The sequence below is a fragment of the Dipodomys merriami genome, unplaced genomic scaffold, assembly GCF_024711535.1.
Source record: "Dipodomys merriami isolate MVZ:Mamm:240054 unplaced genomic scaffold, mDipMer1.0.p SCAF_17, whole genome shotgun sequence".
Classification (NCBI taxonomy): domain Eukaryota; kingdom Metazoa; phylum Chordata; class Mammalia; order Rodentia; family Heteromyidae; genus Dipodomys; species Dipodomys merriami.
This window is the reverse complement of record NW_027203048.1, coordinates 27,663,370-27,687,860: the sequence shown is the minus strand read 5'-3', so window position 1 is coordinate 27,687,860 and position 24,491 is coordinate 27,663,370. Positions and strand designations below refer to the sequence as shown.

Here is a 24,491-nt window from a genome sequence, read left to right as displayed (position 1 = left end):
GCCTTTGTATGTAAGATTATGTTGTAAGGTAGACATAAAAATCTATGTAAGTGTACATACTACTTCAGTAACACCCCAAAATGATGTTTATTTATTTTATGTGGGGAGGGGGGCCAGGGGTCTTGAACTCAGGATTTGGGAACTGTCCTTGAGGCTTTTTACTCAAGGCTAGCATTCTACTTCTTGAGCCATAACCCCACTTCCAGCTTTTTGGTGGTTATTTGGAGATAAATGTCTCATGGACTTTCCTGCCCAGATTGGCTTTTAACAATAATCCTCAGATCTCAGCTTCCTAAGTAGCTAGGATTACAGATGTGAGCTAAGGGTGACTGGCTTAGTAATTATTTTTGGTTAATGTTTGCACATGAAGAGATTAAGATTGTTTACCAATCCAAGTATATCAAGTCTACGCCAGTGCTCTGAAGTATTATGCAATATTGCTTATGCTGTTTATTTTTGCTCCTTCTATGAAAAAACACAGAAAATTGAATTCCTTCTCTCCACCAGATTAGATAGTGTCATGATTTCAGGCATCCATTAAGAGTTTTGGAACATATTGTATAAAAATAATATGTAGTAATAATATGCAATATTAATAATTATGGAATATTAGTATGAAATATTGATAATGCTTCATAGTAATATTATTAAACATGTGATCAATATAATATTATTCATAATTACATGATGATAATAATAATAATGATAACCACAATTTTTCCTTCTGGGAGCAAATTTTTCTTATCTGGGCTGTCATTACTGAATTCACGTACACAGAGCTAAATCTCTCCAAAGGCTAGATTATTTTTCCTGAACCTGGAAGACATGTAAGTCTTCTTCCCATTTCAAAATTTATCCCAAGCGATGAGCACTACAGATGCATTCCTAGGAAGGATGTAATGTAATGTAAAGGAAATAAATGAGGCAGGATGTTTGTTCTGGAAGAATTTAGAGAATGGAGTGATTTGTGGTAATGAAGGCAGATTTTAAGAAGAGGAACCAGGTATTTGAATATCCTGGAAAAAATTATATTAAGTGAAGTAAGCCAAGCCCAAAGAAACATAGGTCCCATGGTTTCCCTTATTTGCAATATCTAGTATATGTCTGAGTCAAGCAGAAAAGGTCAGATAAGGTGATGTTAGGGAAATGAATCCTAAGATATGTATTCAAATGTTTTTTTTCTTTCATGGGATTGTTTCTAACACACTTATAAGATTATTTCTTTGTTGCTTTGTATGTCCCTCTCCCACAGTATAACCCTTGCTTTCACTGTAAAAAAGAAAGAAAGAAAGAAAATCATGTGGATTTTAATAAACAGGAGTTGGAGAGATTGTGAGGTGGTGGGCAGACCACATAGCCTCCCATCACACTCCCATCACACGGGATGAGCAGAGGCTGAAGTCAGCTCTGAGTTTAGATTGCCTAGTCATGTGCTCTGGTACAGGTGGAGTCCTTGGAGGAAAACACTTTGTCATTTTTCACCAAACACTTCGGGCTGACCAGGATTTTACCTATACTTCAATCATCCCAGGTCCTCCCTTCTTCTGACTCCATTAATGATAAGAAGTAAAAGTTACCACTCAAAGCTGGGCATGGTGGTGCATACCTGTAATTCTAGCACTTGGTGTGCTGAAGGAGAAGGAAAGTGTGTTCAAGGCCAGCCTGGGTTACTGTCCTAAATAAATAATTATTCAAGCAGGCCCAAATGCACAACAATAGAGAAATGCACTATTCACAGTCCTATGTAAGAGGAACAAAACAGGACAATCTGAAGCTTTTGTCACTTTACCTATCTCAAAGCACATCTGCCTGTAGAACTACAACTATTGTTTGCCTTTTACCTTAGGAATTAGAATTAACCTAAGTTACTTATAAGTAACCTTGGGAGTAGGGCTGATTTTATTCTTGTCGAGATGGAGGAGCTGGAATTAGAAAACAATTATGATCAGATTTGAAATCTTTATTTTTTAATCCATCTAAAATAATTTATCAATGCACAAATCTTGTGCTGGAGTTCTTCTTAGACATGGTTCATATATCTTGAATCATGTGCATCTTTTTACTTAAAATTGATTTTTACTTTTTGCATAAAGATATTTCTCAAATATTTTTTCATCTTTATGAGAAAGCATTGAGAAAAGATAAGCAAGAGGAAGCATCAGAAAATGGATATAATTCTTTAATGTGCCAAGGATAGGCTCATGATATAGCCCCATTCATTTCCTACATACATTAAGATCTACATAATTGTGTAGGCTTTGATGAAAATCCAAAAGCCCAGCTACCTTTTTAATCCTTCGGTGTGCATTCATTAATATTTACTTCAACATTGCCCTCCTGCTGTGAGAGATTAGGTAAGCAATATAGGAATCAAAGAACACTATTTTTGGTTCCCCAGGAGTTTGAGGTAAAACCTTAGAGGAAGGCTAAATTAGAGAATTAAGTACACTATGGGAAGTAAGTTTCAAATTTTATGAGAGCTACAAGAGAGGTAAAACACATAGGAGAACAATCCTGATCTATTCTAGAAAGAAGAAATTGACATATATTGGCTTTTATGTCTATTGAATCATGAAAGAAAGTGAACTGGAGATCAGAGGTGATTATGGGTCTGAAAATAGTATCAAATGTGATCATACTCTCCTGTGGTAACTTTATAGCAACATTAGTAATTAAAGTTATGGATCCCTGAGTGTTATCTAGACAATGACTGAAAAACTAAAACAGACTTTCCTTGAGTATGTGAAATAGGGCCTGGATTTAGGGACATGATATAAGTTTCTATATGGGAGCTCAAAGAGAAGTTGAGCATAGTCTCAGTTTGTGGTGGCCAAGTGAATTTAACTATGTCCATCTGGATAATGTTCAGGTAACTTCTGCTGTATTTTAACAAATTATTAGTAAATAAATAGTGGTGATCATACCTGAGCATCATTTCTATAAACATGTATATTGCAAAATTCAAGTAAATTCTAACTCTTATTAAATTATTATTACATAATTTATATAAATTAAATCCCAAGCATCCTACCCTTTGAATTCTTAGTTGTTGTTATTCAGACAAAAATATTCCTCATTATACATGTGTCAAAATCTTCCTCACTATTCCATCAAAGTAATAGCTGAGTCCAATATTGGACTTCAATTTCCACTTATTTTCATTTTTCTTTATTTCATTTATTCTTTTCCACTAATCTTGAGTAATTTTTCTCATTGCTATTGTTTTATATCCATGATGCTATTAGTCTAATGAAGTAAGATCTCTCTCTCTCTCTCTCTCTCTCTCTCTCTCTCTCTCTCTCTCTCTCTCTCTCTCTCTCTCTCTCTCTCTCTCTCTCTCTTTCTATTCCTGTTATCAGATACAAACCATGTATATACTTCCTAAGTATCCAATATTTTAATCTATCTGATATACAATTTGAATAAATTACAAGTTCAAGACCAAGCAGGGAAACATATTAAGAACTTTATCTCAAAAAAGGTAAACAAGGGGCTGGAAAGGTGGCTCAATGGTAGAGTGCTTGTCTTGCATGCTTGAGGCCCTGGGTTCGATTCCTCAGCACCAAATAAGCAAAAAAGAAAAAAGCCAGAAATGGCACTGTGGCTCAAGTGGTAGAGTGCTAGCCCTGAGCTGAAGAGCTGAGGGACAGTGCCCAGGCCCAGAGTTCAGGCCCCATGACCGGACCCCCCCCAAAAAAAAGGTAAACAACAACAAAAAGCATGACCATTGCCAAGCAATGGTGGCTTACTTATCTCTAATAAATTCCCCAAAATCCAGAAGTGAGCTCTGATTCAAGTGATTAGAACACCAGTCTTAAATGAAAAAGCTCAGGGACAGTATCCAGGCCCTGAGTTAAAGCATCAATAATATCATAGAAACACATACACACACACAAAATGAAATCGGAGGATATATTTCAGTAGTATAGTGCTTAATGATCATATACAGGTCCTGAGTTCTATTACACTACATAAAGAGAGAGAAAGAGGGGGGTTAAGAAAGAATATATATATATTTATATGATGAAATTGGAATATTTAATGTTTTGTCAAGCCAGAACAAGATCTATTCTATTTGACCATGATTTGGGTTGAGGTTCTTTTCATATTCTCTATATTTACTTTAAAAATGGAAACAACATGAGCAAGAATACATTTATGAGATAATGTACTGGGATGTTAATGAACTTGTGGTACCTTTCATACTCTCTTTTAATTCTGTCCCACTCGAGTCCAAATTAAGATCTTCAAGAAAATCTCCCCATGTGAGGTGGAAATTGGATCACATTCTCTCCAAAGTCATTTCATTTCCCAGGGTCTGCAACCCTGTGTCATTTATACAAGCAGTAACAGCCTGGAATCATTCCCACACACATGGGTTGCATCTTATTCTTAAAAATAGTGTCACAAGTCATACCCATGTTACATGAGTGGTAAGAGTTGAAAAGCTTCAGTAATATATTGATGGGTGCATTATTGGGATGCAAATCTGGCATTCGTTGGCTTTTTGTTTGGTTTTTGTTCTGTTTTACTTCTACAAAATTAAGCAGAATTGTCTATCTTCCATAAACGGAGCCTCATATTAAAAATACTTTTTAATAAGTTTTTATTCTTAAAATACTGTACAGAGGGGCTACAGTTACATGAGCAAGGTAATGAGTACATTTCTTATCAAATATTGTTGCCTCCTCCTTTGTTTTTCCCCTATCATCCCTTCCCTCACACTTCCACAACTATACACTCTCCCTTAAATAGTTTTTAAAAATATGGTTTAAAATTATTATGCTTGAAGCAAATCTTTCATTTGGGACAAGAAATGCATCATCTAGTGCTATATTAACTGTAATTTTCAGCTAAATGATAAATACTATATAAAATGTAGAAAAACTAGGTATTGTTGAAATGATGTTATATTTTGATCTCTCAGTTTAGTTATTAAAGAAAATTTCTTTCATAGGAAAATGTGGCTTTCTAGAATTTTTTTTTTTGTTCAAAAGGCTAGCCAAATATGAGGGCTGGGACGTAGCTCAGTGGCAAAGCGCTTGCCTAGCAAGTGCAACGTCCTGGGTTCGATCCCCAGAACCAAAAAAGAAAAGACAAAAAAAAAATACAGTTAAAAAGACCAGCCAAATAAAGCATCCATGGCTATACCTGGCATGATAGCAGAACTGGAAACCCACCCAGCCATTCCTCTTTTTCAAGCTAAAATTGTTTTCTTTTTCTTCTTTGTATGCCACATTCCTAATCGTGTGTGTGTGTGTGTGTGTGTGTGTGTGTGTGTGTGTGTGTGTGTGTGTGTGTGTGTGTGTGTGTGTGTGTGTGTGTGTGTGTGTGTGTGAAGAAAACCCAAAAATTCATTGCAGAATTATCTTTGGCATAAGCGCCATTAAATACCAAATTGATACAATATACAGTTTTATTTCCTTCATGGTTTTCTGCTATGTGATTGAAACATCCAACTGTATATTTATCTTTAAGGGCTTACATGCGATGTGTTTCTAACTGAAATGCCTGAGGATTTCCTAAAAATGAATTAGCACTCATAACATTTTATCCTATCCAGAGTAGAATCTGTGCATATCTCTACCAATAGCAGAGAGTATTGTGAAAGGAGTTGATTTCATGACAGCGCCTGTGGAATTATTTTTTACTTTCTAATACACAAGAAAAGCAATCACCACTTTAGTTACTAATTTGTGAACAAAAAAGAATTTAGAGGGCATAGAAGACAAAAATTAGGATCAAGAATGAGCTTCACAAATATTCCAGAGTAGAGATTCATTAGTAAAGCATGCTAGAATAAAAGAAAATGGAAGAGACACTGTACATGAGGAGGTACAGTATATTAATGTGTTTAGTAAGACATTCAAATATTTGTATAAACCTTCAATATGTCTGGATCTGTGCTGGAGGAGATACATGGTGAACAAAATCAAACATCATCCTGATCTCATGCGGATCTACAGGAGTAGACACATGGTTTCAATTAATTTTTCTGGTCCCATGTGGTGAATAGGCCAAAAGAGGAAGTGCAAAGATGGGTGTCTGGAGCCAAGCTAGGAGCTGATACAGTATGATACAGTAGTTCAGTGAAGATGGAAAGACATGAATTAGGGTTGGTGGTCAGTTTTTGGCAAAGAAGATTATGTGAGGGATCAATTCCTATTGTCCAAACCACCAGAGCATCAGCTCAAATCTGTTAGGACATATTTGTAATTTTGCCCTTCTGTTTTTTTTTCCTGCTTTTCATTTAGGGTTTCTCTAGAAGTCACAGCTAGTTTAAGGTGATTTGTTGAAAGGCAGTAGAGAAAATTACAGATTTAGCTTGAGAAATGCACAGAATCATTTCTTATCTATATTAATTGTGTTGTGTGTGTGTGTGTGTGTGTGTGTGTGTGTGTGTGTGTGTGTGTGTGTGTGTGTGTGTGTGTGTTTCAGTCCTGGGAATTGAACTCAGAATCTGGGCAACTGTTCCTAGATGGTTTTGCTCAAGGGTAGCACTATCCCACTTGAGCCACTGATCCACTTCCTGCATTTTTGTTGGTTATTCAGAGCCAAGAGTCTCACAGATATTACTGCCTGGGCAAACTTTGAACTACCTTCCTCAGGTCTCAGCATCCTGAGTAGGATAAGATTGTAGTCCTGAGTCACCAATGTCCAATTTGCTTATTGCATTATTTAGCATTTTAATTGTTGATCTTTGCCCCTGCAGGACCTATATTACGCTACTCAAGTCTGCCCTGGCCACAATTAATGGAATGTCGTCTCATAATGATATTTCCTAAACCAAAATTAATCCCTAACTTTAATTCCCTTCAATAAACTATTGGAGTATGCAAAAATAGCCATTCACTTGAAGTTCTTTGATTCCATCTAAAATTTGTATACTCTTAACTCTTCAGTGCTGAAAATATTTAAAGAAAAACATCAATATCATAATGGCTCTACACCATCATCTTAACAACTTACTATGAAACTAAAACTTATTACCTTCTAAAGTTTTCTTGCCTTTCTCTTCTTGAAGTGGCTGTGGGAGCCATGGGGTGCTTCTGTGGCAGAGGAAAGTCTGGGTGGTTAGAGATGTGTGTGTCCATATAGTGGATAGAGGAAAGAAGGAAAACAAAAGATCAATCAGTTACATCTTCCTTCCAGCCAGATGTACTTGACATGCGACATGTGTGTGTATGTATATGTGTGAGAAAGAAAGAGAGACACAGAGAGAGAGTCAGAGAGAGAGACAGAGAGACTTCCACATTAATGGCTTCTTTTCAATGGTTCCCATTGGTTACTCTCAGATTTTAGATTGCAGCCATGGGTAAAACTCTGAGAACAAAGGTGGCACCTCAGTGATTTTAATATAGCATGTATGGGGCTTTTATAGAGAGGGTCACTACGAAAGCATGTATAGAACTTCTAAATAGATAGAGTCACTTCTTTCACTAAGCCAAGCTCAGAGAGACAAACTATCACATGTCTTTTCTCATATGAAGAAGCTAGATCTAAAATATACCAGGGCATAATAACTAATACAAGTGCCCAGGCATGTATACACAGTGAGACCAAAGGAGGATACTCTTAGGAGAGGAATATAAAGGCACAATGAACATCACTTTTCATAAAGCTAGTTTCCTGGACTGCAGTCACCTCAGGAAAGAAATATAGATTTATCTTCTACCCTTCTTCACACCTGTCTCAACTCTCTTGCTGTGGTAAGGTGGGTGAAAAATACTTCCTATAAAGCATATATCACTCAGTATGCTATATAAGGCAAGTCATACTAGACAATAAATAAAGACACAACCATAAGCCATAGGCTAATATTTGTTCATGCTTACTATGTGCCAAGCATTATGTATAGTGAGGTTATATATATTAGATTTCACTCTTATAATTACCTATGTCATTCGTGAGAAAATCGAAACCAAGAGACATTAGGTTCCTGATCTACTGTTATGCAGAATTTAATCAATAATGAAACCAGGATTTGAATCCAGAATTAGAGCCAGTAACTTATTCATCGTTAGTTTTCTTGTTTCATCCCATGAGAGCTTACTTTCAAGAAATAATTGCTGGCAGGCTTGACTATTTTTATTGAGGATAAGTTGTGAGAGTTATTTCACCTCCATATTCTTCATATGCAAAAGAGAAAATATGCAAAAGTTTTAACCTTTTATAAGATTGAGGAATCTAATAACAAACAAAAAGCTATACCACAGTCTGTCCATTGTATCTAATCTTAAATTACTTGTGCAGAGCTGACAAACCCATTTTTTTCTAATAGGTTTAAAATAATCTTTTGACATTACAATCACACATAAAAGAAAGAGATTTAAGTCCATTGAAAATAGAATTAGATTGCCATATTTATCTGATCCATTTTTCTTCACTGGAGAGTAATAAATGTTCTCAGAGCCATTTATTGGGCATATCATACAATATATGAGTTGTACACTTATTTCCTTGTCAAAAGTCCAATCTAAATAGGAAGAGTAGATTGAACATCAAGATTGATGTGACTAGTAGAAATTCCTCTGTTCCATAGAATTCTCTAATTTTCAGAAATCAAGAGCTTGCAAAGATCTAAGTTCTTATTAGGGTGGATTAGTGTAAATGTTATGACATTATGATTTAGAAGGTGCTCAAAATAATCATATTTAGGAAAATGCCACAATGCCATTTGTAAGGTAATATGGGGCTGCCCTTAGGTTGCATTTTTAAACTTTTCACTGTTAATAATGTCAGTCAGGAGCCCGGTTTTGATAACCATTAATTCATTCTTCTGTCTTAAGTCAACACAGTTAATACAAAAGATGTCTTAAGTATGCATGACACAAAGTCTGACCTGCAATTAATCAGAATAGGTTTTATATTTGGTTGTCTGCTAGTCTCTCTGATCCTTTTTATTTCTTACTGCCGATTTTTGGTGTGAAAGCTAGTCTTTTTGCACTGGGAAATGAACTGCATGTAAAAGCTTAGGAAGAAAGGTATAAATTACTGTGCATTCCACATCCAATGAGATCCAAAATGCACAATCCTAACTTTATTTGTCATTGAACTGATGAGACAGTCCCCAAATAAAAATATTTTGAATATAAGTAGCTAATGTCAGCCAGTGCCTCTAGAAACCTTTGTATAAAGAAAACACTAGATCTCTCCATATAAGAGAGACACAGAGGAAGAATTTCTCATGTCAGTTAGACATGCACTCAGCTTATAATTTTTCCCCTAAAGCACCATTAAAACTCTGCAGTAGACAGCCTGTGGCCTTCTGTGCTCAACATCACAGCAGTCTCCCATGAAGGTATTGTTTAACGGGATACAAAGGCCTACTGTTCACAGAAGGAGACTGGATGTCATCTGAAGCATTAGTCACGAACAGAGTGCTGTCCTACTTCAGCAGTGCATGCTCTCTGCAGCTGTGTGAACTAAGTAAGATAACTGACAGCGCCCTTGGGTTGTATTCCATTAAGATACTGCATTTATTGTAGAGATAACACTTGTACCGTGTTATGTGTTTAAGGAAGTAGTGGGAGAAAATTGAAACAGTGCTAATAGTGCAACATTAAAAATTTTAAACAATCCTCCATAATTCTACTAGTCTAACAAAGACTTTTGCTTTTACATGGTTCATTCTAATTTCTGCCAATTTACATCATATTTTACTAAGTAGTTTTAACAGCATATGTACTATTTTTTTCATGTCTCATGATGGACACAAGATATGATGCAGTCAACATGAGACTATTACATTTAGTAGTCATCATTGTCAATATGGTCATAGTTATTTATATCATGACCATTTTAGAGACTATATTTTATTAGAAAGTATATTTAAGAAATAGATGTATGAGGGCTGGGAAGGTGGCTCAGTGGTAGAGCGCTTGCCTTGCATGCTCGAGGCCCTGGGTTCGATTCCTCAGCACCACATAAGAAAAAAGCCGGAAGTGGCGTTGTGGCTCAAGTGGTAGAGCGCTAGCCTTGAGCTGAAGAGCTGAGGGACAGCGCCCAGGCCCAGAGTTCAGGCCCCACGACTGGATCCAAAAAAAAAAAAAATAGATGTATGAGAGGATAGCGATAGAAACATAATCACCAATTATCATCTTTCTGAAAATTAGTGTCCACATCATCAGCACATTTTTATTAGGTATTTGTTTCACTGAAATCCATGCTATTATCTTTAAGTAGTTGTACAAAGAAGGTGCCATTTAACAAAGCAGTTTATGAATACAATGTATCTTGCTCAATGTCACCCTTTTCAACCTCCTCACCCATCCAACCTCTCATCACTCTTCCCTTTACTCTTCTTAATTTTGTAGGATATACTTTGGATTCCTGTCTGCATTTCCCCCTCTTTTTTTCTTCATTCATTTATCCCTTGCCCCTTGACCTCACGCCACTACTTTTGAGTTCCTGGTGTTTTCTTTTGTTGAACTTTGATTTTGGCTTTCTAAGGAATCATACTATTTGACATCTCCAGTGAATCTATAGGATAAATAGCTATCTGTATAATCCTTTGTGTTTGGTCATAACTTATTTTTTAACATATTTGTTTTCTTTTGGGAGTCAGTATTGGCATTGGATTCAGGGCTTTGCACTCTTGCTTGGCTTTTTTTTTCATGCACAGCTGGTGTTCTACCACTTGAGCCACGCTCACCAGTTCGTGATTTTTGCTGTTGATTGTTTATAAGAATCTCACAGATTTGTTTGCCTGCTGTGACTTTAAATTGTGATCCGCAAATTTCAGCTTCCTGAGTAGCTAGGATGACAGGAGTAAGCCGCCAACAATGATCACACTTCTTTGTTCTAATCTACTTTGGTCTAATTATTTTCTTCGAATCTACTTTTCCCTCTGAATTTCTGTCACAACTGCATTCAACCAATTGACTATTTGCAGTTATGGCAAGTAATCTATTTTCTATCTGTTATTCTGGACATCAAATTCTATCAGTCTTTGTTAGACTAATTTTCCCCCTTGACTTCCTAAAGTGCACACCCTCTAGTAGAATACATGTGATATGCTGATGTTTGCCTAACACAATATTTCCAGACTTCACAGTCAGTGCTGACGAATGGACTAATGTGTATCAGATTGCTTTCCTACCATTTTCTCAAGCCATACTAAAGATAAACACTTTTAGTATTGAACCTAGAGAAGGAAGGTGAAATCCTTCTGAAGCCTGGAACATTTCCAGGAAGGGTAGATACTAATTCACACTTTGGTTACGAAGCCATGTGGAAACCAGGGTCTTTAAAGATAGGGAAATGAAGAGGTAAGAGATGAGCAAGAAGAAAAAAATGAGGAAATGGAAAGTTCTGTATTTCTTCTCTTACAAGACACTGAAATACACGGTCTTATAACTTATACCCTTTTGTCTTTTCCAACTCATTTCTGGACATGGATAGCATCAAGAAAGCAAGGAATGTGGTGATTGATTCTTATGTCTGGGTTTCAGGCTGAGGATAAAGACACACACAAAAAAACCAAGATCACATGGGTATTCATATCAAGAGTGTGCTATAAAAGAAAGAAATTTATATTCTATTCCTTGCTGCCTTCTCACTGGTAATAGGACTTTGATCACTTTACTTATCTCTCTGCCTTACCCTCTTAATCTATAAAACAGAAATGATAATAATAGCCTCTTGATGAATCCTCAAGGATTTGGGGAGGTAACTGATTTGTGTGTCTGTGGGGGAAATCTCATCCCAAACTATATAAGAAGGAATTTTTATAGATAAGACCATGACATTTTCCATTATGTGAGACAATGCCACAAAGCCATTATGATTCTGGATGTCAAGAGACATTTGCAGGAACACTCCCATGGAATAGTTTTGGAATTGGAAATACCTGATTTCCAACAGCTTCTCTTTCCACTATGGATATGGTATGGTTCTAGTTACACTCTCTCTTTGAGCCTCTGTTTTTCCATCTACAAAAGTGAAAGTAGCCTTGTGCAGGTGGCTTAGTAGGTTGAGATCAGAGGATCATTGTTCAAAGCCAGCCCAAGCAGGAATGTCCATGAGACTTATCCCCAATTAACCACAGAAAACTAGAAGTAGCTCTATGGTTAAAATTGGTAGAGTACTAGCCTTTATTGGCAAAAGCTCAGGGACAGCACCCAGACCCTGAGTTCAAGCCCCACAACCAACCAAAACATAAAAAAAGAAAAGAAGTTACTTATCGCCTGGGATCATTATCAAGAATAAGTGGGAGAATCTAGTTAAACAAGAGACAAAATGCACAAAACATAGATTGACCATCATTCTGTAAACATATGAATGCCCAGATTTGGTAAGAGCTTTTCCTCACTATTCTCCCATAGGTCATTTCGCTGTTTTTGATATGAGACAGAAGTAGCTATGGACCTTGTGGTTGTCATCATGGCAAGGCAGTAGACAGGAAATCTATGAGAGGTCAGAAGGTCACCAAGTCGTCCCAGAAATCTCTGAAGGTTAAATGAATCTCATCTCATTTCCACCAAATTAGGCTTATTCAATGGTAAAAGAACTATCTCAGAAGCTGGTCATTTATATTTAATAATGAAAGACTAGTTAATGATAGAAATGCATCATATAACTTTCAGAAGAAAACAAGAATATTTTGTGAACCTGTGTGTGTGTGTGTGTGTGTGTGTGTGTGTGTGTGTGTGTGTGTGTGTGTGTGTGTGTGTAAATTTTAAGGTACTTCTAAAACCAGTAGTTTTTAGTGGAAATAATTTCCCATGGAAAAATCTGTCACAGAAATTTGCAACCATTAACACAAAGTTTGATAGAAAAAGCACGGGATCTCCTGGATACAAGATTCCTGTTTTTCTAGTAGTTCTTTCTTTTCCATCATTCACTTATTCTTCCATATGACTGCTTTCTTACTGAAAAGCTATTTTTTTTCCCAGAACACAAGAAATTTAGTTTAGCTAAATAACTAGTCCAGCCCTATTGTGAGAAAGGAATCAATTTTAGGTTCTGGTTGTCATCTATCGTCATTTCAGTGAGAATCCAGAAAATCATTTGCATTTCTCTTGAATGAATCTGTCATGTATTGGATATCCTCAGAAGACCTCTGCTTTTACATGATAAAGACAAGATTCTTAACTTCTGCCACTTATTTTGTGAAGTCCAAATTTTGGATGGCCTTTGCTTCAGGTAAAAGTAAGCAGTTTTCCTTACTGGCCAGTGACGTATTTATTGGTGGACTTTGGAAGCAGGAACTCCTGATAGAGCATACATATTATCTTCTTTCAAATACCACTAGTGAAATTAGTCTGAGAAAAAGAATGTCTTGGCAATCAGTCATATATCTGAAGGTTCACTGAGCACAAGACTATCTCACGTTCACTAGAAAAATGAAACAATTTTAGAAATTTCCCCTGACCCAACCAACCATTTGCTTTGTGAGTTAAAAGAAAATGATCTCAAGTGATATTAATTTATTGACCAAAATGAATGTATTATAGTTGGACCCACTTAGGAATGAATATGATGGCCTATATTTAAGCATAAAACATTTAACAGCTTTTCTTGCCTTATTGTTTTTCCCAATGGTAAAAACCCTAATTAATGGAAAGGACCATGATTACTGAGTCCTATTATATATTTTGAATCAGTCAATACCAACCACCTTGCTGCTTTATGAATCCTATATGTGAGTGTGTATGTGTGTATGTTTATGTATGTATGTATATGTGTGTGTGTGTGTGGCACTAGAGACAAACCCAAGAGTCATGTACATGCTAGGTAATCACTCTACCACTGACCTACATCTCCACTCATGTTTCATAAATCTGAAACAATAAGCATCACTGCATTACCAGACAACAAATTATTTAAATAGAATTAACTTAACAAAAAGCAACTATGTACCCAGCTTGTGTTAAGTACAAGGCATATAGCAGTGAACAAGAAAGATATGGTTCCCATCCCCAAGAACCTACACCATCAAGAATCAATTGTGTGAAATTATTTTATCAGGATTATAAATACTACTACTAAGTACTTCAAAATGTATACTGTTCTAGGATAAGGTATAGAAGGTATAGAAAACATGAAAAATGCTTCCTGGAAAAGCCATAAACTAACATTTAAAGCAGACACTTTAACTAGACTCAGGTGTGTGTGTGTGTGTGTGTGTGTGTGTGTGTGTGTGTGTGTGTGTGTGTGTGTGTGTGTGTGTGCTGGAATGGACAGTTGAGGAGTACACAAAAATGCAGGAAATGTATAAGAAAAAGACAATGCTATGTTCAAAGTGGGTTGACATATCTAAAGGAATTAAAAAATATATAGCGACTAGGGTTCATAGAGGTAGAATTAAGTAGCTCAAAATTAAACTGGAAAGCCAGGCAGGAGCCAAATATATTTGTATTTGTCAAATATGTCTTCAAAGTAATACCAAAAAATAAAGTGATATATATAGGCGAATATTTTATTAGCACAAGTACATTTTTATCAAAATTTCATCCTCAACTGATGTTAATGTGCTGTTCAAAATCCACTCATTTGTATTTCTGGTAATCAAGTTGGTTATTACTGTAGTTTTTGGTCTCTGTAGTGACTATACATACAGAATTTAGTTAGAATTAGATAATTATGTGACCATTAAAAACTAGAGTCATCTTATAAGTCTCTGTTAAACTTTGACTTATAGACTCAATCACATGCAGCCATCATAGTCTCATTTAAAATCAAAAGGTCTCAAAACAGATTCTCAATCTTCTCTTGAAGTATATGTAACTTTCATAACTCCTTTGTGTTTCCTTTCCCAATGTTAAAAAATATACAAGAAACCTTCAAACAAAGCAAGTATCTTTGGGTTGTTTTGGGTTTTGTTTTTCTGTTTAGTTTCACAGTTTTCTGAACAAATCTGTGGTTCATATCATTACTTTAAAAAAAATTATCCAAGGCTCTGACGATGACACATCAAAACTGTGATTTTTACTTTCAAGGAGAAATTACACAAGAATGAAGATTTAAGATAGCCAGAAAAAAAGCAACACATAGCAAGATACTCATGTAGCTTATTTCTACTTCCCAAAAGGTATAAAATTGCCATCCAAATTTCTTTTTCCTTTATCTTGTTCTACCATAAAGTTTAACCCCAAGTGAAAGATTTTAGTTTTATTGGTCCTTGCTGATTACCTTGATTCTTTCAATTTTTTTTTTGTTAAAGTCTCCTAACTCATAAAATTACCACCATCAAGTACAACCAAGATTTTTTTTTTTTTTGCCAGTCCTAAGGGTTAAAATCAGGGCCTGGGCACTGTCCCTGAGCTTCTTTTGCTCAAGGTTAGCACTCTGCCACTTGAGCCACAGCACCACTTCCAGCCTTTTCTGTTTATGTGGTACTGAGGAATCAAACCCAGGGATTCATGCATACTAGACAAGCACTCTACCACTAAGCCACCTTCCCAGTCCCAATAATTTTTTTTGATGCATTGTGTCTAAATCATTTTGGGCTGTTAAAACAAAGTACAATAAATACAGATGCTTTTAAACAACAAAAATATATATCTCACAATTGCTCTTAAATGCAACAGCAGACTTAGTGCCTGATGAAGATCGACTTCCTGTACTACCAACAGACATCCTCTCACTGGATTCTCCTATAGTAGAAAGAAGCAAAGGAGCTTTCTGGGGCCTTTTTATAAGGGTTCCAGTCCCAGTAAGAAGGGCTCTGATCTCATGACTGAATCAGTTCCAAATACCATCATGTTGGAAATTAGGTTTAAACATAGGCAGTGTGTGTGTGTGTGTATATGTGTGTGTGTGTGTGTGTGTGTGTGTGTGTGTGTATAAAAATAACTGATCTGCACATGAGTGAATATGCAACTAGATTTAATTAAAATAGAAAGTGCTACATTCCATGAAGGATCAGAGTTTCCTTTCCATTTTTCTTCACTCCTGGAACCTTATTTGAAGTATCTATTAAATCCAGCATCCTATATCTATGTGGCCACACCCAACTAGATCTTGTTCTTGTCAATTGGTTTTAGTGATGTTACTCTGGGTGAGGAAGGGAGACACAATTTCTTTCAGGCAAAAATACTTCAGCAATAAACATAAATTTTTCATGAAGTTCCATTGGTAGCAAATTACTTCCATGGAGACAGGCATGTTAAGGGGGCCATACTGAGTAGAAGTATAAATTAGTATGATACCACACAAAGCTAACTAGAGGGAAAAAGAGTCAGAAAGATATTCTTATTTTCTGCTTTTATTAAAGGAGAAGAAATATGAAAATGAATTGTTATCTTTTAACTATTCATTACAGTGCTCAGTTTTCATAAATAGAATCTATGTGAATAAATGGTGACCCTTTGCATTTTATAACCATTTTAAGTTCAAATTCTTCCTGGTCTCTTGTACTAATGGAAAATGAATATATCATTTAGCAGTCCATCATTATTGATTTCTCTTCTTCTCTAATTTAGAATATGTAGAGATGAAATATATCTTTCCAAAGATTCCCTTGAATTTTGAAGTGTCTTTTCTGTCTTTTTACTTTCAACTATCAGTCTAGGCCTGCTTCTTTGACTGTAGCAGAATTGCAAGTGTGTCTTTTATTAGACCCCAAACCAACTAAAATCAATCAATCAATCAAGAGACAGATAAATAAAAATAAAATTTGAATTTATATTTGTCTTTGATATTTGCCAATCAAATTGAAAGCTTATGACCTTTATATTGTCTATAAGATCCAGAGCTATACTATAGCAAGATTGAATATAATATAATATAATATAATATAATAATATAATATAATATAATATAATATAATATATATTATATATAATATATAAATATATATATATATTTATATATATTTTTATATATATATATAAATATATATATATATTTATTTATATATATTTATATATATATTTATATAAATATATAAAATATATTATATTATATATAATATAATATAATAATAATATAATTAATTGTGAGTATTTTGACATTGATTATTGCTGTAATATTTTAAACACTTGCATTATTTCTTGTTTTCTAGTTTTAATCTCTGTGATCTTATATTTAATGAACAGCATTTTAGTAGATGATTAAAAACATACGCAAATATTTAGCACACAATACTTCGTATATGTTTTATGCTCATTAAGAATTATTTTCAGTCTGAGGGGTAGGTCAGTTTTAGTGCATTTAATACAATAAATTTTTAAAGAAATGAAATGCAATTTGAGAAATTACTTAAAATAATAGTTCAGTTTCTACACTTCATTTTCCCCATTCTAATAAAAATTATGAGATAAATCCGGGTGAATCTAAACCATTTAAAGTATTTTGTACTCAGTAAGAGGAGTAGCCAGGCATCGAGGCTCATTTCTGTGGGAGCCTCAGCAACCCTTGAGCACAGGAGTCCAAGGCCAGCGAGGTCAACATAAGTAGAACTTGCCCCCCAACAAAACAAAACAAAATTACATTGTCATCTCTTTGTTATGTAGCTGTGTCCATTTAGTTAATGGCATTTTGTGTGTAGAATTTCACCACTGAAATGATTCATTTTTCATTGTAGTAGAAGAATAAAGAATTTAGAAGATAGACATCTATTTAATTGTAGAAAACACTATCTGATTACACATCAATTTCACAGAATGAACTCTTAATGTTTTGGTTTCATAACCAGAAGGAAGCTCAGCATATGTGGTCTATTCTCTGAACACAAGCATTTGCTTTCCAACATTCTCTATATCCCTTTAAGTTATGTAGATGAATGGTGCTACAGAAACTATCAGAACTGAAAACAAAATTTATATCTTATTTCAGTCTACAGATATTTAATAGACATCTGTGTGATGTTTTATCCGAGTTTAATAGAAAAGTTGTGTGTGTGTATGTGTGTGTATTGAGTACACATTATAAAGTTAATGATTATTTCTAACAGGAATGTGTCAGGAGCCACTAGAATCTTCTAGATTAGGCTGATGCCTTAATCCAAATTGAAGAGATCAAGGTATATAGCTCCTGAGCAAGCAATTTTCAGCCATTAATAAAAGTCATAGTTAGCTTAGAAAAAATAGGGTTGAGGTAGGAGCAAAGAAAACCCCTCCAATAAAAGTAGCTACAAGTCCCAGAGAAGAGAAAGAAGAGCATTCAAAGAATTGGAGGGAGTTTCCGGGGTTCAAAACAGAAGAGCAAGTCAGTGATGGTCAGGAGATGGAGGTAAAGTTGGAAAGATCATAGATTTCCTCCAACACCTAATTAAAGATATGAAATATTTTTCCTTGAAGGCAATTAGATGAATTGTATGTTAGTGGTGTGATTAGTCATTGATTGGTCTGTAGAAAGTGGGTGGGATTTATTTAGAAAGATTCAGGAAATCCTGTTAAGGACTGTGAAGTGAATTAGGCAAGAAGACTTTGGATGGCATCTGGGAGAAAAGTGGGTCATTCTTGATGATGGGAACACCCTGGCATGAAAAATAGCATGGGGGCCCAACTAATCATAAGGCTGACAGGAAATGTACACCCAAATAAATGGGTGTGAATATTGTGTAACAAAGAAGTCCACAAAAAAGGATATGCATTTTTGATAAAAAAATTATGCATATACATTGGAGTCATTATATAAATCATACATAAGACAAAATCACATAATTCTACAATAATCACACTTCCCTAAAATAACCAACATTACACTTTTTAGCATATTTTAAAAATATACATATTCAGGCACACAAAAGAGAACAATTTTGTAATGACAACCAAGTTGGAAGTTTTTTAAATGATTTGTATCATTTAAAAAAGTTATCAGTTCATCCCAAATATATTCCCACTTTATAATATACAATTTTACACTACTTAAGTGACTACACAATACAAAGAAATGCATATCAATGTTTTTATTAAGTTTGTATTTTGTTTAACTTTGATAGCTACATTTTAGATTAAATACTAGTGTGTGAAATATCACCATCAGAATGACTAATTGATAAAGCCTAAAAGACATTTCTATTTCTCTAAAAGGGTAGGACCGATATTAGGCTATATTTATTTTGATAAGTAGAGCATTAAAAAAGTGAAAGCAACTAATAAAGTATTCTGAATCTGAGAAAAGAAACATACTTCATGCTTTTCATAACAAAAGACACCAATCTCTTTATGTGGGTAGTATTGTCATATAAGATTTCCTTCACCTCTTCCTCCTCATTGAAGCTATTGCCAAAATGTCTTGGCTCAAAATTTCATTAATTTTCATAGAATAGAAAGTCTCTCCTTGCAATGTACACAATTGTACCCTGAGATGTCAGCCCAGATTCTTCCTAAATGATTTATAGATCAAGAAAAACTCTCATGTATTTGGCAGCATTATTCAAGGTCAAACAAAATAATGTTTCTAGTAGACTGCTTTTATTCAAAGAAATGACGCTTTCATTTAGTTTAGATGTATGAATAGGACCATTCTTTATGCCATGTATTTGTACCTTAAGCAATCATACATTTTGTAGAACAACTTAATAAAAGAAAATCAGATATTAGAGAGTATAAAATATACATATAATTTTAATCGAATATTCCATGCTTCCACATAACAGTATCAGCCTTCACCTGACACTGAAGAGTGTACAAAGTCACTTTTGTCAAAGCCTGTTCCTAACACATATTTGGATGATGCAAAATGAAATCTCTTGTGATGTCCATGTGATTGATAAACCAATTTGTATAGAACACAGGAGAACTGTTTGGACTTTGTGGTTTACTTAAAAGAAATGAATGAGGAAATATGTTTTTTCAATAGGAAATAAAGCATGTGAGCCTATTGCTGATGCTTCTGTGTGTGCCAAAAGTGGTGTGAAATTTGGTGTTCATAAATTACTAATCTGGAATAAGAGGTTGAATGTATTTTGAAAACTTAAACCTGTTACAGCTGAACATGCTTAACTAGTTAATAAGAAACATCAAAAAGACAAAACCCTGAGGTCAATGGTCATTTTTTTTGTAAAGCTATTCTATGCTGTTTAAATTGGTTGTTCGGGTCTGTCTATAACATAAGTTTAATAACCTAGCTCAAATGCAGATTTCTAATTTTCAATTAACTTAGGAATAATTTTGTTTGCTAAAATAAAATAAATGAATGAATGACAAGTCTGAAACATGAAGTGTTCTAGGTAGAACTTTTTAAAATTCCAAATTTCAAAAAATCATGTGGCAACTGTATAGCTCAAGCTTTAAGTATTAACTTTTAACCTTTGACCTTACAGATTTTAACCAATGAAATGTCTCTTTAAACTTTAAAGGAAACAATGATAACGAGCGCCTGGCGATTGCTAGACAGCGAATTCCATATCGACTTGGTCGAGTAGTTGATGAATGGCTACTCGACAAAGGTAAAAAACATTGATTAAAACTTCAAATAAAAAAATAATTTGAACATAACCAAGTAGTACTTCATTGTAACACTAATAAACATAAAAAATAAATTTTCCGTAAAACTAAATTAAAAACAAATTTAAAACAGTAAAATGTAGCTAGTAATATTTGCATACCTTGTATAATAATTTCTATACATTTTAGACGTACCAGCGGTTTAATAATCTTACCCAGTTAACTTAAGGTTAAAGGGACTGTTAAATATAATCCACTAACTCAATCTATGAAGGTACTCACAGCAAGCATTAACCCAAAATGATAAATCATTCATAGATTATATTCCATATTCTAGCCTCTAAATTATTAACTAAAATACATGTAGTTCTGATATCTTTATTATGGTCCTGAAAACAAAAAACAACCAAACAACAACTCTTTGTTTAAACTCTAGGAATCTTAAATAGTGGGCAATATGGATTGCCAGTCAAAATGAAGTCCCTTTAACGTTTGCAACCTTCTAAGGGAACCAGCCCTAATTAAAACTGAACTTAAAGTTGTGTGCATGCTTTTTATGAGCAGAGAGAAATCTGCTAAAACTGGATACTCAATTTGATGACCATGGTACTGTTTCTAAGGATTGCTGTTTGATGGAAATGTGCCATAATTTCTCCATTGGTTTGTGTATCATTCCTGAAGCCGCTTTTTACATCTAAAGCTATTTCTTTTTCTTTTTTCATTTTATTTTATTTTGATAGACTTGCTGAAAGCCAATCAGAAAAAAATATTTTGGAATTTTGTTTTTTGTCTCTGACATGCTCAGTATAAACCATGCATTTCTTTTCAGTGTGATTGCCGGAAAAAAAAATCAAATAATTGACATAACAATGCCGTCAAAAAGATAAACATTCTAAAGACTGGAATATAGATACATGTGGACATTTTGAGAATTATGAAAAATTTATCATAAAATTTACAATTAGACTTCAGTTTCTATAGATGAGTTTCTGTCAGAGGTATTTTCAGGATGACAAATACTTGAAATGTTAACTATGTCACACTTTTTAAATTTAAAAAGACTTAAGAGACCACCAATATATGATCTTGGAAGAAAAAAGAAAGGGGATCTACTAAAAATTGATTTGTACTATCTTTGATTGGTCTTTTAGCAAAAGCACGACATTTACAATAAGTTGAGAATTTACAAGTATTTGCCAGTAACTATGCATTTCATGGACACTTCATTTATAAGCAATGAATTATGAGTCAAATGTCTCTCTTATAGTTTATTGCTCTCATTATCCACCCCATGAAAGATCTGTTTTATCATCTTTTGTAGAATGTAGTGTTCACAATCAACATTTTTGCATGTATGTAATGTTATTTTTACAGGGCGTCAGCTCACAATCTTCAATAGCCAAGCAACCATAATAATTGGCGGGAAAGAACAGGGCCAGCCTTTCCAGGGCCAGCTCTCTGGGCTTTACTACAATGGCTTGAAAGTTCTGAATATGGCAGCCGAAAACGATGCCAACATCGCCATAGTGGGAAATGTGAGACTGGTTGGTGAAGTGCCTTCCTCTATGACAACCGAGTCGACAGCCACTGCCATGCAGTCTGAGATGTCCACCTCAATCATGGAGACCACCACGACCTTGGCTACCAGCACAGCTAGAAGAGGAAAGCCTCCCACGAAAGAACCCATTAGCCAGGTAAACCTGTGCCTTTGATTCTTCCCTTTGGGATTTTGTATGGGAAAGTGGGATTTCAGCTTGCATGGCTTGTTTTCCGTCATCTGGCTTCCTTTGAGACTTGCTTAATGCAATGGATTCAGTGGGTGAGGAAATGTATATGTGTTGTTGATTAGAGGTTTGTTGATTTAAAAGGCTTTATGTTGATTGGTTGGCTGTTAGTTTGATTCAGAGACTGTGGACCAGCCCAGGCTTTGGAAGACTATCTGCTAATGACATAGAACTTTCATTTTTTTAAGTTTGATGAACGAGTAAGTAAATAGTTAAATAGTCAAAGGGCTTTGCTTATTAAGGTCAATACTTCTTCAAAATAAAATGAAAGTAAATTTAATCCTAAAGAAGTATCATTTGGAACAATTCTATTGTGTTTGGAAGTCTGAAGTTTTTAAACTGGTAGGCATGTGGCTTTTTGTTGAAGAATGTGTGTATTTTCTTGATATTTATGAAGAAAACTCGCCATTACTTATCAAACACAAATATATAAAGTATATTACTTACCTCTTGAGTTAAGATATTTTATATGAGATGTGACTAATTGTTCTCACTTAGAATTCATTTTAATGAGCATGTTAAGTATTATATCAAAACTTTTTGGAAGACAAAATTTTTAAAATGTGACATACATTTGTAAATCAATTCATACCATGAAGACACACCTATTTTATTGCTTTCTAAAAATTACATACTCATTTACTTCTTGATACTCCATCGGAAAATGCAAAGATAAAAGAGTGTGGAAAGACTATTAAACACTATTAGATCTCTAGTGATACTTATGGCCTTTGCACATACTCAGTGGATAATTATTTTAAAATTGCATATTTCTTGGTCCAGACTCAATTGTTTTATTTTGCTGTCAGTAGTAAATGTCTTTAGTAGGTAACACCTGAAGCTTTTCCAAATACATGATCTTTACTTTTCTAGAACACTGCATTTTCAAAGAGAGAGGTAACACTAATTATTTTTAAATTATTTTTAAAATTGATTTGACTCCAAATGCTTGAAAAAGACTATAAGATTTGAAAAGTAATAGAAATCAAGTTTTATTTATATCAGCCCCTTATCTACTAATTAACATACATTTCCCTGACCCCTCCCCCCCAAAAAACCAAATAGTTTTTATTTTTATTTTGAGTAGGATGAAATGATAGGGACAGAAGAGAGGAAGAAAAAAAACTTTCCTAGAAGAAAAGACCAAAAATCTGTAAACCATGCAGATTCCTAAGTGTGGCACAGGCCTGTATTGCATATTGTACATTTATATGCGCTTATTTTCCTTTAAGTATATTTCTTTTCCTTTATTACTTTTTCTATTTGTGTTTGACTGCAGGACATTAACCAATATATACTTACTGGTTACTGTCTACACATGTCAGACAGTGTTCTAGACCTGGTAATCTGTTGACAACAAAAATTCCTACCCTCACGGGCTGGTCCTTAGCTGGGTCAGCATCATGTGGATTTTCCATTTTGTTTAGATTTATGAGCTTGCTGGTAGTATGGAAATAATCACTTGGATAAAAACCTGTGACTTTAGACAGGTTTTTATTTGCCCAATATCTCTGCTTGATATTCTTTCCTAGGACTTTGTTAATGATTTCATATTGTTGTGATTAACTTCCAGTAGAGTTAATGATAAGCAAGTGGCTCAAGTAAATCTGATCCAGAGAAAAGAAATGAACAGACAATTCCCTTTACATGAAATACTGCTTAAGAGAGCATTCAAATAAATTCAAGGGTGGAAATGTGTCTGTGAAAATAATTTTAAATAATCAGATTTTTACTTAGTAATATTATTTCATTGTTAATGAAATTGTGGTTGCCAAAACTCCTATATAAATCAGATATATTCTGAAATAAGGAAAGAGTCATTGGCATTTTTAATGTATTTTAACAATTACTATTTGCTACTTAATGAGATAGATTTTTTTCCATATATATTTTTATGGTAGAAATACTATACAGAGAGGTTACAGTTACATGAGTAGGGTAATGAGTACATTTCTTATAGAGCATTGTAACCTCCTCCTTTGTTTTTTTCCTACCATCCCTTTCCTCCTCACCTTCCCAACTCCTCCCTCCCCCCCAAAGTTGTAAAGTTCATTTTCAACATAGTGTCTTGTACAACTCATTGTTACAATGGGTCAACCTGTATCCTTATTTAAGCATTTTGTTATATCCCTTCCCCTCCCCAAATTATAAAAATGTATATACAAGATGCAGGGCACAGGAGTCAGACACAGTGAAAACAGGGGTTATACTGTGGGGGAAGAACATACAAAAGAAACAAAAGAAATGAGATAGATTTTTAAATGTACAAAATAAATGTTTCATTGAAAGGGTAAATACCTAGATACTCAGAGATAAAAATAATTCCCTTTGTAGCTTTAATTGATGATAAAGAAAATAGTTAACTTCT

The 24,491-nt window shown here is 34.5% G+C and overlaps 1 protein-coding gene across 48 annotated transcripts in view; it reads left to right on the top strand.

Annotated features, from left to right (window-relative positions):
• Nrxn1 (neurexin 1) overlaps positions 1 to 24,491 on the top strand; it is a 1,041,346-nt gene that overhangs the window by 897,021 nt on the left and 119,834 nt on the right. For 35 of the 48 annotated variants that reach the window (XM_070025560.1, XM_070025561.1, XM_070025582.1 and 32 more), the window contains 2 exons: positions 20,252 to 20,341; positions 21,714 to 22,033. In XM_070025560.1, coding sequence (XP_069881661.1) covers positions 20,252 to 20,341; positions 21,714 to 22,033 — 410 coding nt within the window. The remainder of the gene's footprint in view (positions 1 to 20,251; positions 20,342 to 21,713; positions 22,034 to 24,491) is intronic. The other 13 variants (XM_070025590.1, XM_070025588.1, XM_070025601.1 and 10 more) reach the window with 1 other exon arrangement.